Source organism: Equus caballus, chromosome 17 (assembly GCF_041296265.1).
Source record: "Equus caballus isolate H_3958 breed thoroughbred chromosome 17, TB-T2T, whole genome shotgun sequence".
In the NCBI taxonomy this organism is placed as follows: Eukaryota; Metazoa; Chordata; class Mammalia; order Perissodactyla; family Equidae; genus Equus; species Equus caballus.
The window spans coordinates 28,976,594-28,994,239 of record NC_091700.1 but is presented as its reverse complement, the minus strand read 5'-3'; the positions used below and the strand labels follow the sequence as shown (position 1 = coordinate 28,994,239).

General features: G+C 38.3%; 1 protein-coding gene across 2 annotated transcripts in view; it reads right to left on the bottom strand.

The window, feature by feature from the left end:
* The window catches only part of BRCA2 (BRCA2 DNA repair associated), a 66,035-nt gene that overhangs the window by 4,052 nt on the left and 44,337 nt on the right, over positions 1–17,646 (bottom strand). For both annotated transcript variants that reach the window (XM_070239474.1, XM_023621925.2), the window contains 6 exons: positions 16,193–16,314; positions 13,855–14,053; positions 13,436–13,599; positions 13,210–13,348; positions 2,368–2,612; positions 592–738 (listed from right to left, as the gene is read on the bottom strand). In XM_070239474.1, the coding sequence (XP_070095575.1) occupies positions 592–738; positions 2,368–2,612; positions 13,210–13,348; positions 13,436–13,599; positions 13,855–14,053; positions 16,193–16,314 (1,016 nt within the window). The remainder of the gene's footprint in view (positions 1–591; positions 739–2,367; positions 2,613–13,209; positions 13,349–13,435; positions 13,600–13,854; positions 14,054–16,192; positions 16,315–17,646) is intronic.

The following is a 17,646-nucleotide window of genomic DNA, read 5'->3' as shown; positions in this document are numbered from 1 at the left end:
GCCCAGTGGTGCAGCAGTTAAGTTTGCAAGTTCCGCTTCTTGGTAGCCTGGGGTTCACCAGTTTGGATACCCTGTGCGGACATGGCACCACTTGGCAAAAGCCATGCCGTGGTAGGCGTCCCACGTATAAAATAGAGGAAGATGGGCATGGATGTTAGCTCAGGGCCAGTCTTCCTCAGCAAAAAGAGGAGGATTGGCAGTAGTTAGCTCAGGGCTAATCTTCCTCAAAAAAAAAAAAAAATATATAAATAAAGAGTTAAATCAAACTGAACTTAGAAACAACCCTAATTGTATTGAATAGTCCTCCTATCAGAAAGACACAGGCAAAAAGTCTTTTCAATCACATGTACTTGGAATGCTAAAAATGAAAGCACCTGTTTGTAAAATCTGCCCCTAAAGACTTACATTCTGGCTTCAATAAACAAAATATAATTTCCAGATAACCTATACCTATATGAGCCATATAACAATTAATCAAACTTTCAAATTACGTTTAATTACACTTTATCATGTTTACTAGCTATACACCAGAGTATACTGTTGTCTCCAGATGTAACATTTATAAAATTTTTTAAATTTCCATTAACTTACCAGAAACTTATTTCCCATACCAAGGACTGTTTGAGCAGTGTGTGGCTCTGAAGTATAGTCTTTAGTTGGGGTGGACCACTTGGCATCATTTGCATTAAGTACATGCATAAGCTTGTTTTCTGCATCATTGCAAAATATATCAATATTCTAAGAAAATAAATTGGAAAAGCTGTTTTGTAAAATGAAAACCTACATATTCATGTTTTCAGTGTTACCTTTAAAATCAGAAATAAAAATTCGACACTGAAAATTTGATAGAACTGTGAAACAATATGCCAATGCAAAAATGCAAAACCAACATCAGTGATTTAGCAGAACTTAGTTGTTGGAGGGAGAGAGGGAGCGAAGGGGGAGGGAGTGTGTATGCGTGTGTCAGGGAGGAAAGATGTAAGAGATCTTTCCAACCATCTTGTTGAACAGCAAGGCATCACATGATCCTGGGTTTGGAGATGGAAGTCTGGGGCTCACATTCTGCTCTGTTCACTACCTCAGAGCTGTACATCATCTAACATCTACAGAGTTCTCCTAAGTTGGTAGTAAAATGAGGGAACTGCCTACATCTGTTGCAAGAACTAACTGAAATACGTACAGGGTAAACCACATGAAACTATTATTTCATAAGTCACAAATGGTCAGACACCAGCAATTTCATATGGTTTAACCTAATTCATGAAAATATTTTGTAAAACTTTAAAATGCTGTGTAAATGACAGTTAGTTGTCTCTGTGCTGCCCTTGAATGGTCTCAGAGAAAACCTGGGATGTAAACAGTGGGCACTCTGTATGGGAGCCAAATGATGAATGCAACCCCCACTCCATCCCCTATTTAGAAACGAGATGAAGCAGGGTGTTATTCTTCACTATGTGTACCAAGTCTTTAGGTAAAATATTACACAAACCTCCTTTTACAGCTACTCGAATGTTTTTAAACTATAATTTTATTTATATAAATTCTGAATAACACATATTTCAAATACTAAGCTACAGAACTACCTACCGAACTAAGAGGCCTATCTTTTGTAGTTTCTTTACTAGTTAGCAATTTATAAAATCCAAAATTTTACTGGAAGGCAGCATTGCATTGTAGGTAATAGTCTGGGCTCTGAATTCAGATAGCTTAAGTATGAATCCTGGTTCTACTAGTTTGGCTGTGTGACTTAACCTCTGTGTTTCTCATCGATAAAATGGAAAAACAGTTCTCTAGCTCATAGGGGTGGCGGAAGAATTAAATGAGACAAGCTTAGAACAAGACCTGACAGACAGTAAGCACTCAGTACACTTTAGCTAATATTATTATATTATGTATTATAGATTTAAGTATAAAATGCCTACAGGATCCAGGGAAAATAATTTTAGTGTTCTCCTATTTGGGATTATTTCAAATCAAAGGCAGGTATAAACTTTATAAAATACTAGATAAGGAGTTTAAAATGTAAATTTGGAGTCTGCATATTAATAACTGATCACACTGTCAATTACTTTGAACCACAGGTAACTCCTATTATCCTTGTTGCCAATTTCCAGTTTGCCTACAGTCTGTAGCGGTGAACATCCTTCCCACAATTTCTAACTCAATTCCCTTCAAATCATTCTTTTCTCCCTGGTAGCTGTCACCCACCCCATCTCCTCAGGTTCACGAGCAATTAATGTGATGCAACCTCACCTTACATTATATCTCAACTATCTGATTTTCATAAAAGCTGCTACTTCCTTTGATATTTGACTGCCAAAACAGGAAAATACCAAAATGCATGGTAATGCTGAAAACTAATTTTACCTCCATAGTATTTTTCATTTTGTGGAATGTCTCTTGAAAATGGCCCTCTTTTGGACTGGCAGAAAACGTGGAAAAGTCTCCAGCAAATAAAGTAGGAATTCCTGAGTTGGATTCTGGTCGCCACTGGAGGTTGCTTGCAACAATTAACATGTGAGGCTTAATAAAGTCTTCATTAAGATCTATCCAAAACTTTATTGCCAAAAAATTATGGCATTCATCTGACAAATAGACCAAAGGAGAAAGACCTAAAATGAAAAAAAACAAGAACTAAAAACCCACTTAATTATGCATGTTAGATAAATTTAAAAATGCAAGGAATCTCTAATATGCTCATTTATTTTGGTATGCTAATGGTAAAAACAAATCAAAATAAATAAATTTAGAGAAAGCTCAGGATTTCCACAATGACCTGTTGCTTATAGTGCTAAATTTCAATGCCAATGTGACAACACATTCTGTTCCCGAGGCCACAGGGAAGCAGGTATACTTGTACATTGAGGTGGGAAGACAAATTTGTGCAAGCTTCTGGAGAAAACTTTGGTAATAACTAGCAAGCCAACATATGCACCTACCTTTCCATCTGGCAATCTCATTTCTAGTACTCAACTCTGAAGATATATTTCCAATAATAGTAAAATACAACAAGGTTCATGAAAACACTTGGTGTATGAGGTTATTCACTGAAGCACTGTTTGTAATGATAAACTATTAAAAACAATGTATATTAACTCATACCCAAGAGAGTAGTTGGCTAAACTATGGTACATCCATACAGTGGTATACTATGCAGCTGGACAGAAGAATGAGGAAGTTCTCATTGAAGTGATTTCCAAACAAGCTGTTAAGTGAAAAAAGAAAAGCACCAAAGAAAGACTATAGTTTGTTATCCTTCACATAAGAAAGACAGGGATATAAGAAAATGTATATCTGTCCATTTGTGCAAAACACAGGAAGGATAAACTAGAAACTACAATAATAGGGTACAGGTGGAAAAAAAGGAGGAATAGCACTGGGGTAGCATGGATGAGGAGCGAGTGACACTTCTCTGTGCCTGTCTTGTCATGTAGCTCTTACTCTGAGAACCACAGTGTTATTTCACACACTCTTCACATATCCCACAAACAAACAAACAAAACCAGCCAGATATGAGGGAATCCAAAATGGAACATCAAACATATTTCCCATTCTTTCTGCTTGAAAGGGCCTAGAAGCAATGGTGCTTCTGGAGGAATGGGCATATCTAGCAATCAGATCTTGCTTCTAAACACCATTTTCTCCAAAACAGGAATCCAGAGTTCCTTGGAGAAGTAGGTGATTCCAGGACTGGGGCTGGGAACATACAAGATGAACCTAGAACATCTTGTGATGCCAAAAAGTGAGGCAGTGCTCAAAAGAATCTATGAGTCAACCAGAAAAAGCTCCTAATGGCCAAAACTGAAACAATCTGAGCAACAAAACAACGAAGATACTGAGTTTTAACCCATAGAATAAAATAAGTATTTCTAAGCACATAATGATATAAATAAATAAATCAAAAAACCAGGCAAATATCACAGTAATAATGGTTGCAAACAAAATCAACTGATGGATGCAAAAATTAATGGGTGGAAGTTTGAGGTGAAATAGGATTTGCGTAGTCTCAAAGAATCTCCTTTAAGATATTTATTAACTACAAAGGGAAAGAAAGTTATTTTACAGGTAAGAAACCTAGCAGATACCACCGTAACCAAGTGATCAAGGTTGCCATTACCAGTAATAAGAACTGTCAACATCATTAACCCCTTGATACGATGTACAGAAGACACATCATTATTTCCATGGTAATTTTGCCAAAAATGCATAACCTTATTCCAATCATGAGAAAACATCAGACAAACCCAAATCTAGAGAAATGCTACAAGATCAGTCTATTTGAAAGTGTGAAGATCATGAAAAACAAGGGAAGACTGAGAAACTGTCAAAGATTGGAAGAGACTAAGAAGAAATAATGACTAAATGAAAGTGGGATCTTGGGATAGAAAAAGGAAAACAGCGTGGAAAACTTCAGATTTGGGGCTGGCCCAGTGGTGTAGTGGTTAAGTTTGTGTGCTCTGCTTCAGAGGCCTAAAGTTTGCCAGTTTGGATCCTGGGTGTGGACCTACATGTTGCTTATCAAGCCATGCTGTGGTGGAATCCCACATATAAAGTAGAGGAAGATGGGCATGGATGTTAGCTCAGGGCCAATCTTCCTCAGCCAAAAGAGGAGGATTGGCAATGGATGTTAGCTCAAGGCTAATCTTCCTCACCAAAATTTAAAAAAAACCCTTCAAATTCAAATAAATCTACAGTGTAGGTAATAAAACTCTACCAATTTAACTTTCTGATTTTCATAATTATACTATGGTCATGCAAGATTTTAACATTAGGGGAGGCTGGGTGAGGGATATTTGGAAACTCTTATTTTTGCAACTTTTAAGGTTTGAAATTAGCTCAAAATAAAAAGATAAACAATTTCAATGCCAAAAATGGGAAGGGATGACTTGATAAGCTGGGGTAGGACTGAGACTGGGAAAATCAGGGCTGGACTGGGCATCAAATGTTCAATCTTACTGTTTCTAGTTTCTTGTTCCTGTTACTCTGAAGATTATGTTTCCCTTATAAATGACAGGAATGGATAGAACTACCATTCTCAGATAATGATTTGTTTATCCTGTTGCAAATGATGGTTATTTCTTTCATTTTTCAAATTTACAAGCAGATTTCTTTAATGGATTTTAATCTCAAATTAAATATTAAATACAGCTTTTAGAGAAATTATCAGTTTCCAAAGCATGTTCAATTTTCTAATTTTGGAATTTGCCTCTAATTATATTCAAAACTTGATTGCAGTCCTGCCCTTCCTCCAAATGTCCTTCTTTAAAATATCATGTCTCTTCTCCCCAATTATAAAAGTTAATACATGTTGACTGAAAAACATTTAGAAAATGCAAAATAAAAAAATAAACATAGTGTAGTCTTATTTCATTTTTTTCATAAGAAGTTTCATATCTGGATCAAACTATATGCAATGAACGAAGTGGTAACTACTTATTTCTCTACCATGCATCTTGTACAAATGACAACAATTGGAAGAATTTTTTAAAGTAACACTTTTACAATGTGGGCACTAAACAAATCTTCATGAAAATAAAAGGATAAGAAGAAAATTATTTTCCAGCTTTGTAGTCTAGGCCTACTTTGAACTTACAGAGAATTCCTCGTATCTTTTTAATTCCTTTTAGAAAATTTCATCAAAACGATAAAGCACTCAGCCCTTTTTTATAAACCACTTTCACAGGTTCTGCCTAGGCGGATGTTGTGGTGCAGGGGCAGGCCCCTTCCTCTTCAGGGCCCAGGTGGTGATCCTCCGTTTCTGGGAGAAGAGGCACTGACAACTCACACAGCGGTCCTCACTGGGCTTGCCCTCAGCCCACGGGTGTGCTGACTTACCTAAGGTTACGCCCGCTCTCTCGTGGAAGCCAGCATCCAATGACTGGTCCCTTGCCTCAGGGTGGCACAACTCTAAGGGGTCATCCCAATTCTAGAAGTCCCCAAGGGACGGCTGCACCTCTGCTGCAGCTGCACTGCAGTCCAGCTTCTCCTCTGCCCAACCCACTGCCTCCGCTCCCGGACAGGTGCTGTCTCTGAGGGCACTCCCATAAATCTGCACAAAAATCTCTGCGTCTGTTCCTCACGGAACCCAACCTAAGAACTGATCTTATTTCATGGATTTATTTTATATCACAGGATTTCTATAACATAGTAACAAAATAGACTGAAAATATAGAAGTTCCTGTTTTAAGCCCAACTCTCAAATGTTGGGCTTGGTATTGTTTCGTCAGTGTGAAGTGTAAGAAAAAACATATAAGCTTTAAAGCCTGAAAGCAAGGGCTCAAATCCACTTATATAATTGTGACCTCAGGCAGGTTAGTTAACCTCTCTGAGCTTCAGTTTCCCCATCCGTACAGTGAGATGATAACAGCAAAATGAACAGTTACTATGAGGACTTTTTCAAATTGTATATCCCTGAAGTTTTCAACAATTACCCCCACCATTATGTTAGAAGTGGGGATAGAAAGAACCTAAAACAGAGTCCCTGTCTTTGATGAGATCACAGTATTACTGGGGGTTGGGGCTGAGGTTCAGAGATGTAGAGACAGGACCACGGACTGTGTGCTGAAACAAACACAAAATGCTTTAAAAGCTGGAGGGAGACCTAACCCCGACTATAAGCATCTGGCTAGGCATGTAACATGTAAGCTGAATAACTAATGGAAAAAACTCATCAAGATGGGGAGGACAAAGGGCATTCTAAGCAAAGTGAATGGATTTTTAAAGGTAGGAAGTATTAAATGTTATACAGTCACGGGCCACATAACGTTTCAGTCAACCATGGACTGCACAGATGCCAGCAGTCCCATAAAATTAGGACCATAGAGCCTAGGCATGTAGTAGGCTATATACCATCTAGGTTTCTGTAAGTACACTCTATGATATTTGCACAATGATGAAATCGTCTAACGATGCATTTCTTATAATGTATCTCCATCATTAAGCAATGTATGACTAATGTGTTAGGAATATGAAACTGTGCAGTTTAGCCGAAGTGTGTGGGGTGGTGGTTTAAGGCAGGAAGCTGAAGGGTTTTTCAGGCATATGAAAGAGTTCGGGTTTCATTTTCTAAGGGACAGGGAGCCACTAAACATTTTAAGTGAGGAAACATCATGATTAGACTTGGGTATTAGATAACCAGTACTTCTGGCTTACAGTGGCACTTTGAAACTTTCTAATAGAATTTTCTTCCTCTAACACTTAATATAAAACCAACTAAAAAAAGAAAGAAATGTTCCCCAAAAACATACAAACGAGGAATATCCTGTAATAAAATTTAAACACAGGTGATGAAGGGAAGAAACAAGATAGTAGATAGAGCTGAGCACAAGAAGGCTCAGTTTCTAAACCTCATCCCTAAACTGGTGAAATTACACAAATTTTGAGAATTCTATTATCCTTAAATCTGAAGAAAAGCAGATCTTACCTTTTTCCTCTTGTGATCAGAAATAATGAGAATGAAGAGCAGGTGACCAGGACTGACTGCAGAAGTGAACATTCCAGGCTTCCAGGGTGGTATGGGTTGAACTGTGTCCCCCCGAAAGATGCTGAAGTCCTAACCCCCAGTACCTGTGAATGTGACCTTATTTGAAAATAACATCTTTGCAGATGGAATCATGTTAAGATGAGGTGACTGGGTCCTAATCCAGATGATGGTGAGTCCTAATCAAACATCCCTATAAAAGGGGAAATCTGGATACAGACACGCACACAGGAAGAATGCCAGGTGAAGATGAAGGCAGAGACTGGGTTGATGCATCTACAACCCAAAGAATGCCAACGAATGCCAGCAAACCATCAGAAACTAGCAGTGAAGCACTGAACAGAGTTTCTCACAGCCCTCAGAAGGAACCAACTCTGCTGCTACCTTGATCTTGGACTTCCAGCCTCCAGGACTCTGAGACCATAAATTTCTGTTGTTTAAGCCCCCCAGTCTGTAGTACTTTGTCACAGGAGTGTTGTAAATTAACACACAGGGTTACTCACGGAACTAGGGAAAATCATCTAGAACAGAGATAATAAATTTCAGGGATATATAATATGTAGTGGACAGAAACTCAAACATCCAGTCCTCACGCAGTAACTAAGAGGGGAAAAAAGCTTGGTTTTGGATACAGTAGAAAAACAGTCAAGAACTACAAGGGGTCCTAGCAAATCTCCCAACTTTTTCCTCTCTCACATACCTCACCTCACCACCACTATCTGCTTTGGGACCATTAGAACTAATTTCATGTCAGTCTCCATAGGAAGCCCAGATTCCCAGGTCATCCCTGGACTCAGTCTCCAGAAAGCTTTGTACACTGTCTTTTTGACGCCATCTCCTACCTCTCCCTGTCTCCTGGAATCCTTTCACTGGACCCTCTGGAACTCAGTAAAATCTCTACACTACCCTCAACCTTTTCTGTAACTGCTCTCCTTACTGTCTTGCTGTTAATTGAACCCTGGCTCTCCTCTGATGACAAGCTGCCCTTGCAGACTTCTTGTGCTACTGGAGGTCAAGCTAGGGTAGATGTCTTCCCTGCTCCTTGCTGCTGCTCTCCCTCCCTAAAAGCACTCAGCTTTGAATCTTATGTTATCAGACCATATCATTCACTATTCCTTGTTTAGGCATCTGCTGCCCCTGGGTCACTCACTCCCTTTCATTCCCTTAAGAGTTTAATTCGTAACTCATGGTCATTCTTGTCACCACTACTGCTATTATTTCTTGGTGATTTCAATATCCTCACAGACAATGCTTCTAATACCCTGGGCTCCCATGTTCCTTTTCTTCTCCTTGAACCATCTTCTTCTCTAGTTTCTGCCAGCTGCGCACTCCAACGAACATACCCAAGACTTTGTTACTTCCAACAACTTCCTTCCTTCCAGAATCTCAATTTCAATGATCTCATTCTTCAACTACCACCTTTCATTCTTCCAGCTCACTCTCTCTAGAGCGCTATTTCAACCAATCCTCTAACCTCACTGGGGCCACAATCCATTTGTCTTATCTTCTGTTTACTGTTCCACATTCCCTAACGTCCCCTCTTTCTTCTGTACTGTGCTTAAAGTCCAAGGTCAATTATCAACATACCTCCTTTACATATACCCTCAAATTCTCTATCCTTCTTGCTTTAGTATTAGTCACTTGGCTAAACTACAAGCCTGGTTAAATCCTACTTTCCACCTACTTCATGCCTCACCATTATAGCTGAACATGGGTGGAAAAATATCACACGACCATGATGACCAGTTTTATTTCACATTCATGAACATTAACCTCCACCGGTCCCTGGCAGTCACAGTGTATTTACCTAGTCCATTCACTCTGCCACTTTCTGGATGATTATTTCATGACTTTCCTCTCTTCTCAAACCTTTAATACCTTTTCCTCCATTCTGACTTTCAGTTGCTGATTTTGTTGTTCCCTATTTCAGTGAGAAAACAGAAGCAATCAGAAGACATCTGTCACAAGTTTCCCCTTATACATCAACTCTTCCACTTGCATCTGTACCCACAGACTTTTCTCCTCGTTGACTGTGGATGAACTGTCTTTGCTACTGGCTAAGGCCAATCTCACTATATGTCCAACAGACACCAGCCCCACATGGTAACCGAACAACAGTGCTCCACAATCGTCCGCTCTTTTTCTTCAGTCTTCACTGGACCTTCCTCATCAGTATACAATCTCATCAACACGTTAACAGCATTTTCATCTGAAAAAACAAATATTCTCTTGATCTCAATTCTCCTTCCAGTTATTGCTCCATTTCTCTTCTTTGCTTAAAAGGTAACATCCTTCAAATGCCTGTATTCACTGTCTAACTTCCTCTTCTTCCATTTTCCTTGCCCCATTTCAATCAGGCTTTCACTCCTACCGCTCCACCAAAAAGGCGTCCCCATGGTGCAAAAGCCAATAATCAATTCTTAATCCTCACCTTACTATCTCTGCGATCAAACACCATCTGATAGACTTAATCACTCTCACCTCCGTGAGATTCCTTTTTTCTCTTGGCTTTCGGCATAGCTCACTTTCTTAAGTATTCCTCCCACCTCTCTGGCCACTCCTCTGTTCGTTTTACTGGCTCCTGTACATCTCCCCTGCTTCTAAGCATCAGAGCGCCTGAGTCAGGCCTTGGCTCTCTTCTCTTCTCTATCTACTCCCACACTCAAAGCGACCTCATCCAGTCTACAGCTTTAAACATCACCTGTATGTTGACAACTTCCCAATATTTATTTTCAGTACAGACCATTCCCCTGAACAGACTCCTATATATCCAACTGTCATGAAGAAATTTCTACTTAGATTAAGCACCTACAATTTAACTGTCCAAACTGAGCTCCTGACCTTCCTCACACACCTGTTTTTTTTGCAGTCTTTCCCTTTCAGTAAATGGCAACTCCGTTTTTCCAGGTGCTCAGACCAAAAACCTTGGCACTGACTCCTTGACTCTTCTCTTCACCCCACAATGTCCCTCTACCTTCAAAATACAACCAGACTCTATTTCTGGCCACTCCTATTGCTTTTGTCGGTCCAAACTACTATCACCTTTTGCCTAAATTCTTGCAAAAGCCTCCAATTGGTTTCCCTGTTTGTCTCCTCACGCCCCCTACAGTCTATTCTCAATAAAGCAGCCTGAATGATCCCACGAAAATCTAGTAAGATGGTGTTACTCCTATGACTTCCCATCACTGCTGGAGAAAAACAGTTCAAGTCCATACAAGGATCATCACATGATCTGGTCCTTCAATGCCTCTATTCCCAGCTGTCACTACTCACTCTCTGGCCTCTGCCAATGCTAAAATGTACCAGGCAGGATCCTGCTACATTATGACCTTTGTAACTGCTGTTCCTTCCGCCTGGAATGTTCCTCCCCTAGATGTCCACATGCCTTCCTCCCTCTATTCCTTCAAGTCTCATCCAAATGTCAAGTCCGCAGTGAGGTCTTTCCTCACCTCCCTATCTAGAGCTGCATTCTCTTCCCTTCCCCCTGATACTACCTGTCATTCCCTACTGAATTTTTCTCCTTAGCACTTAAAAGAAAACTATATAAGCTACTTATTTTGTTTGTGATCTCTCCCCATAATGTAAACTCCAAGAGGGCAGGGATTTCTCTCTGTCCTGTTCATTGCTATGCACCCAGCACTACAACAGTGCCTGGCACATAACAGGAAATCATAAATACTGATTAAATAAATGAATAAAAGTTACTTCCCCTCTATAACAACAATATAATGTGTGGAGAGAGTCACCCAAGTATGACCAAGATGAAACGAAATGCTATGGAAACAATGTAGCATATTAACATACTACAAAGAAGTGCACAAAGCACTAAAACACAACCGATCAAACAAACAAAACATATTTTTTAAAAAAAGAGAAAAGAGCATAGCAATAGACAAAGAGCACAACCCATAAGAAAACAAAAGTAAAAGAACAGAAGAAAATTTCTAAAGTCTTCAAAACTGATTCACACTATTTAACTTAATAAGAACACATATTCAATAAAATAAAAGCCAGAATATGGGATGATAAATAGCCCTGTAAAATGTAAAGGAGACTACAGGACCAAAGAAATAAACTGAGGACACCAATACATGATCATAATGGGACAGATACATGAATTAGAAATAGCAAGGAATAAAACATACATTGCAGAAAATAAAATTACTGACATAAAGGCTGGATACAATCATGGTGAATGGAGATAGAGAAGACAAAGAAACAGAAGCAAAGAGATAAAAACAAAAATAAAAATAATCCAACGTGAGACTAACTGGTATCCTTGGAGTAAAATCGCAACAAATGGAATAGCAGATATATTGAAAGATATTACAGAATTCCCCTGAAATAAAGAAAGCACTGAATCTGCAGATTAAAAGAGCATCCTGTGTCCCAGGAGAACTGTATACATAATGCTTATACTATGACACAGCTCAGTTAAGCCTGGACTACAATGAATAAACATTCTGCAGACATAAAAAGAAAGCCACCTAAATGGGGGAAAAATCACGCCAGTCCAGGCTATTCAATGCAAAAGAACAACTTCTACAAAGTTCTGAGGGAAGGAAAGGAAGCATGAGCCCATAATATTATATGTAGTCAAGATACAGTCTTAGAATTAAGGCAATACGTGCACATTTCAAACACATGAAGAACTCATGGAAAACGGCACACTTGAAACTTTCTTGAAAAAAAGACTGACAATAAACCTTAACCAAAAACCGAAGAAGGGAGAAACCACGACAGGGTGGCTGATAAACAAAGAATCCAGCAAATATTTGAGAGCCTACCCTGTAGCAGGCACTGTTTTAACAGCTGAGGATACAACTGTAACACTGTCTCTGTCCTTACAGAGCTAACATTCTGCAGAAGGGAGACAAAAAACAAACAAGTACTGTCAGGTGCTGGGGAGCACTCTGGAGAGGAATAAAGCAGAGTGAAGGGGAGAAAAAGTGCTGGGTTGGGGGTGCAGAGGGAGTCCTGCTCTTTTACAAAGGGTGGTCAGGGAAAGGCCTCTTATGAGGTCGCATTTGAACAGAGACTTGAGGGAGCCAGAGGGGCCAGCACGTGGCTGTCCAGGGGAAAGTGCTTCTGGGAGAGGCAGCCGTCAGGGTAAAGACTGATGAAAGTGAGCTCGGTGGGCTCAAGAACAGCATGGAAGATGTCAATGTAGTGGAAGACTGCTAGAAGAAGAGACTGAGGTGCCTGGCACAAAACCATCGACAAATGGAAGACTCTGTGCTTAAACAGAGACCTAAGCTGGGCCTTGACACTGCCCTAGTACTTAGATAAGAGAGCGTAGCTTTGTAGATAACATACATGGAAAGAAGGAAAGAGGAATGTGCAGTCATATTTAAGGAATCAAATAGAGATGAATTTGGTTAAGATGTTGGAGAGTAGTGAAAACTAAAGCTGGAGGTGGAAGTTTGAACGCTCAGTTAATCACAGGAGATTATAATTATCTAATTAGTAATCACTAAAACGCTGCAAAACATGTTCTAGCAATTTTTAAAAAATTAAGTAGCACAGAATGGGATGTAAATTGTTTCCTTGCAATAATGTGGAACTGTTTTTCATTAAGAACTGAGATTGAAATGGGCCTACTTTCAAATCACTAGTTACCAAATTTGCTCATTTGTAGCTCCAATTAATCATAAGGAAGACAAATTTTAAAAGATAGTGTTTTCCAAAAGCATTGATAAAAAACTTCAATTAAATACACTGTGCATTACCTATTTTTTTCACAACAGAAACTACAAATCCTATTACGTCGACTTCAGAACAAGGTGGCTGGAAGTCTGGATTCAATAATTTGTTGAAGTGAAGGGGCTCCCTTGGCTGATAAACTTGGAATAGGATTTCATCTGAAGCCTACAAGAAAAAGAAATGAGTATATGTAGATTCTATAAACTAATATGCATTTATCAAAATTGAAAAATTATAACGAAAATTTTGTACCGGCAGTTGTTGATATCGAGTTTTTTTTGTTGCTGTTAAGTGTACGTTAGCCCTTTCAGATCTACTTTTAGATTTTGATGTTGTAAGATGATAGATTCTATATCTCTTTCCCTCTGTTAACAGGGAATATAAATCTGATGATGGACGCCAGACACTCAATAAAACTATTTAGAGAGAGAGAAAAAGACACAATGGAAGAACTAATAATTATTAAAATTTGTGTTTGAAAATAAATACTGATAACAACAAAGGTCTAAGGATTATATGTTATCAGACTTTCTGGGCGCTGGTAGCGCATTTTTGCTCCTCTGATACACACTAACTTGACACTTTATCTAGCATTTGAAATCATTGTATTAATAAAATAATACCTTTTTAACTTAACAAAAGTGATAAAATAAAAAAATTTACATACTGACCTGAATCTTTTTGTTTTTTCTCATAGCTTATGATACGCAACTTCCACACAGTTGTAACATCTCTTGATAAAATTTGTTCCCCTTGCCCAGAAGATTCAACAGCCTTCCTGAATTCCAATTGGATCTGTGCTTGCTTCTTATCATTCAACATCTGTCTGTGATTATTCAAGGCTCTTAATTGCTCTTCACTAAAATAACCCTGTAATCATTTAATATATTACGGCACATGATATTAGAGTAAAAAACAAAACATCATCTACTGTAAATGAATCCCTTTAAACAAGGATAAAATACAACAGAATTGAGTTCATTTTAGGGTGTGACAATATAACTTATCACATAACAAATATTTTTAGGTGCCTCAAACTGTTTACTAATCTTTGTGACAAATTTCCCTAGAGCCCAAACAACCCTCTATTATAAATATACTCTAAGAATCATAATCATAATCATCAATATTGACATTATAAATGGCTAACATCTGAATGCTCACTGTGGTTAATGTAGTAATTCATTTAATCCTATGAGGTAGGTACTATTATTGTTTTCACATGGTAGATGATGAAATTGAGGTACCGAAAGAATACATAACTTGCAGAGGCACATAGGCAGGAGTTGGCTCAAGAATCCTCATTCTTAGCCCCTTGCAGTATAATTTCATTAACTCCATGGAACAGTAGATAGATTTTAAAACAGGCATGTGCTACAAGCACTTATCTCTGCCTCCACACTTCTCTCCCAATCATTTCTGCAAATTGCTGTCTGTACGCCTTGGGAATCTCACCCAGTATAATAAATAAAAAAATAAAATTAAGTAGGAAATGGAATCCTGACATATAACATCTAGACTGCTGTTGCCTTATGCATCTTAATACCTAATCCACACTGGGAAGGGAGACAATGAAATCTATGTACCCTGCAAAGGTCTTTCTTTATATGTAGACAGTGTTCAGTTTAAACATGAATTAAAAAAAAGATCTGTGATTTCAGAAGTCCCACAACATTCAACATCATCACTGAAAACAAATTCTTTTGACAGGGTATTTTTGAAATTGATGGTTATTTTTCTCTCCAAGAATTACAATGATAACTTTAAGTGAAATCTCATAGAATCATATAAACTTAGAAGCTTAGCGATAAGCCACTCTTCGGGCTTTCCCTTGACAGAAGGTGGAAATGAGGACGAAGAGACAAATCATTCGTCCAGCTACACAGGGATGGGGCCAGGTCTAGAACCTAGTCCTCCAACTCTCCTTCTGTCCCCTTAAATTCTCCTTATAAGTAAATTTTATAAAAGGAAACTAGACTGACAAATATTTTGTTGAATTTTGTGGATGAAATTAAAACTATCTTCATGACGACTCATAGCACAAGCTTCAACAAGTTCATATAAGAAATAGAGGCACACAGTTTTTTGGTAAAGCATAACAAAGCTGTAAACTACAGACTTGCAGCAAGTACACTCACAGGCTTTAAAACTGGACTCACTTCTCACAGGGAGCATCTGAGTTCTAATGTGAGAATATGAAGCAATTCTATTCAGAATAGCATTGCTTACTCTCCTAATGGAGTGTTCTTTATCTGCTAGTCCCAATATTTAAGAAAGTTAAGGCTATATGCAAGATTTATTAAGTCATCAAATAAATGAGGTTAATCAATAGTTTTTCCTAAAATTTTCCCTTTCCTCCCTATGCAGTAAACTAATCTTAAAATCTGCATTAATAAGATATTCAGGTGTCTAAAAATTTAGGAGGCAGCTTACCTTAATATAGTAACATTTATATGAAACTTTATAACATTTATAAGTATATTTTTACATAAGCTAATTTGATCCTAAACCAACATATTTTATGCTCATTTTATAATTATTTTGCACCCAATTTGCTTAGCTAATAAATGGTAGAGCCATGATTCTAAAGCCTATGCTATTTCTAACACAATTTAGTGCTTCTGTAACTTTTCCACCAAAGTATCTACCCTTCAGATTATGAAACAAACTCTAGGTAGGATCTGAGAAAGAGCTGAGAATATGGAAACTGAGACATTGTTTTGAAGTTACTTGTTTTACCTTAAAAATAAACAAGTTTTGCCTGTATTTTAAACCACATTTATTTAATATATAAAATTATTTAACCCTCCCATCCATTACTTGGTATGGAATCGAAAACATAACACACTGGTTTGGCACATCACTGAGGACCCAAGAAATGCACACATCCCCTCTGAGAAACACAGAATTTCAACATACTGCTTCCCGAAATGGCCAGAAGAGTGAGGACAGCTTCCCACCATAAAGGCTGAAGACTAAGGGTCATTGTATGCCCTCTTACTCTCTCACCTCAAGGTAACTTGGGTCTGGTGCGCTCTTCACTGCTTCATAAAGCTCTGCACCATCTTGCAGAGCACGGACTTGCTGTCTTGTTAGCGCACGTGATGGGGTACATTGTTTTGCTATACTTTCTAGGAAAAAAAAATGCATCACTAATGAGCTAAACCACAAATTTAAGAACAGTGTAAACTAGTGAATCAAGCAAAAAAGACCCAAAGAAGAGAGGTTAAAAAATAAGAAACCATGTATCTGCTAAACATTTTCTAGGAAAATTTGAAACTAGTCTACTCATGGCTTAAAAAATTGTCATACAAATAAAACCACACATCTATGGACAGCTAATCTTCGACAAAGGAGCAGAGGGCCTACAATGGAGAAAAGAAAGTCTCTTCAACAAATGGTGCTGGGAAAACTGGACAGCCACATGCAAAAGATTGAAAATTGACCATTCTTTTTCACCACACACCAAAATAAACTCAAAATGGATCAAAGACCTAAAGATTAAGCCTGAGACAATAAGTCTTTTGGAAGAGAATATAGGCAGTACACTCTTTGACATCAGTTTCAAAAGAATCTTTTCGGACACTGTAACTCCTCAGTTGAGGGAAACAATAGAAAGAATAAACAAATGGGACTTCATCAGACTAAAGAGCTTCTTCAAGGCAAGGGAAAACAGGATTGAAACAAAAAAACAGCTCACTAATTGGGAAAAAATATTCACAAGCCACTTATCCGACAAAGGGTTAATCTCCATAATATACAAAGAACTCACACTGCTTAACAACAAAAAAACAAACAACCCGATCAAAAAATGGGCAGAGGACATGAACAGACATTTCTCAAAAGAAGATATGAATATGGCCAATAGACACATGAAAAGATGTTCATCATCGCTAATCATCAGGGAAATGCAAATCAAAACTACACTAAGATATCACCTTACCCCCGTTAGATTGGCAAAAGCATCCAAAACCAAGAACGACAAATGTTGGAGAGGTTGTGGAGAAAGAGGAACCCTCATACACTGTTGGTGGGAATGCAAACTGGTACAGCCACTATGGAAAACAGTATGGAGATTTCTCAAAAAGTTAAAAATAGAAATACCCTATGACCCAGCCATCCCATTACTGGGTATCTATCCTAAGAACCTGAAATCAGATATCTCAAGAGTCCGTTGCACCCCTATGTTCATCGCAGCATTATTTACAATAGCCAAGACGTGGAACCAGCCTACATGCCCAGAAACTGATGATTGGATAAAGAAGATGTGGTATATATACACAATGGAATACTACTCAGCCATAAAAAAAGACGAAATTGGCCCATTCACAACAATGTGGATGGACCTCGAGGGCATTATGTTAAGCGAAATAAGTCAGTCAGAGAAAGACGAACTCTATATGACTCCACTCATAGGTGGAAATTAGTATATTGAGAAGGAGATCTGATCGGTGGTTACCAGG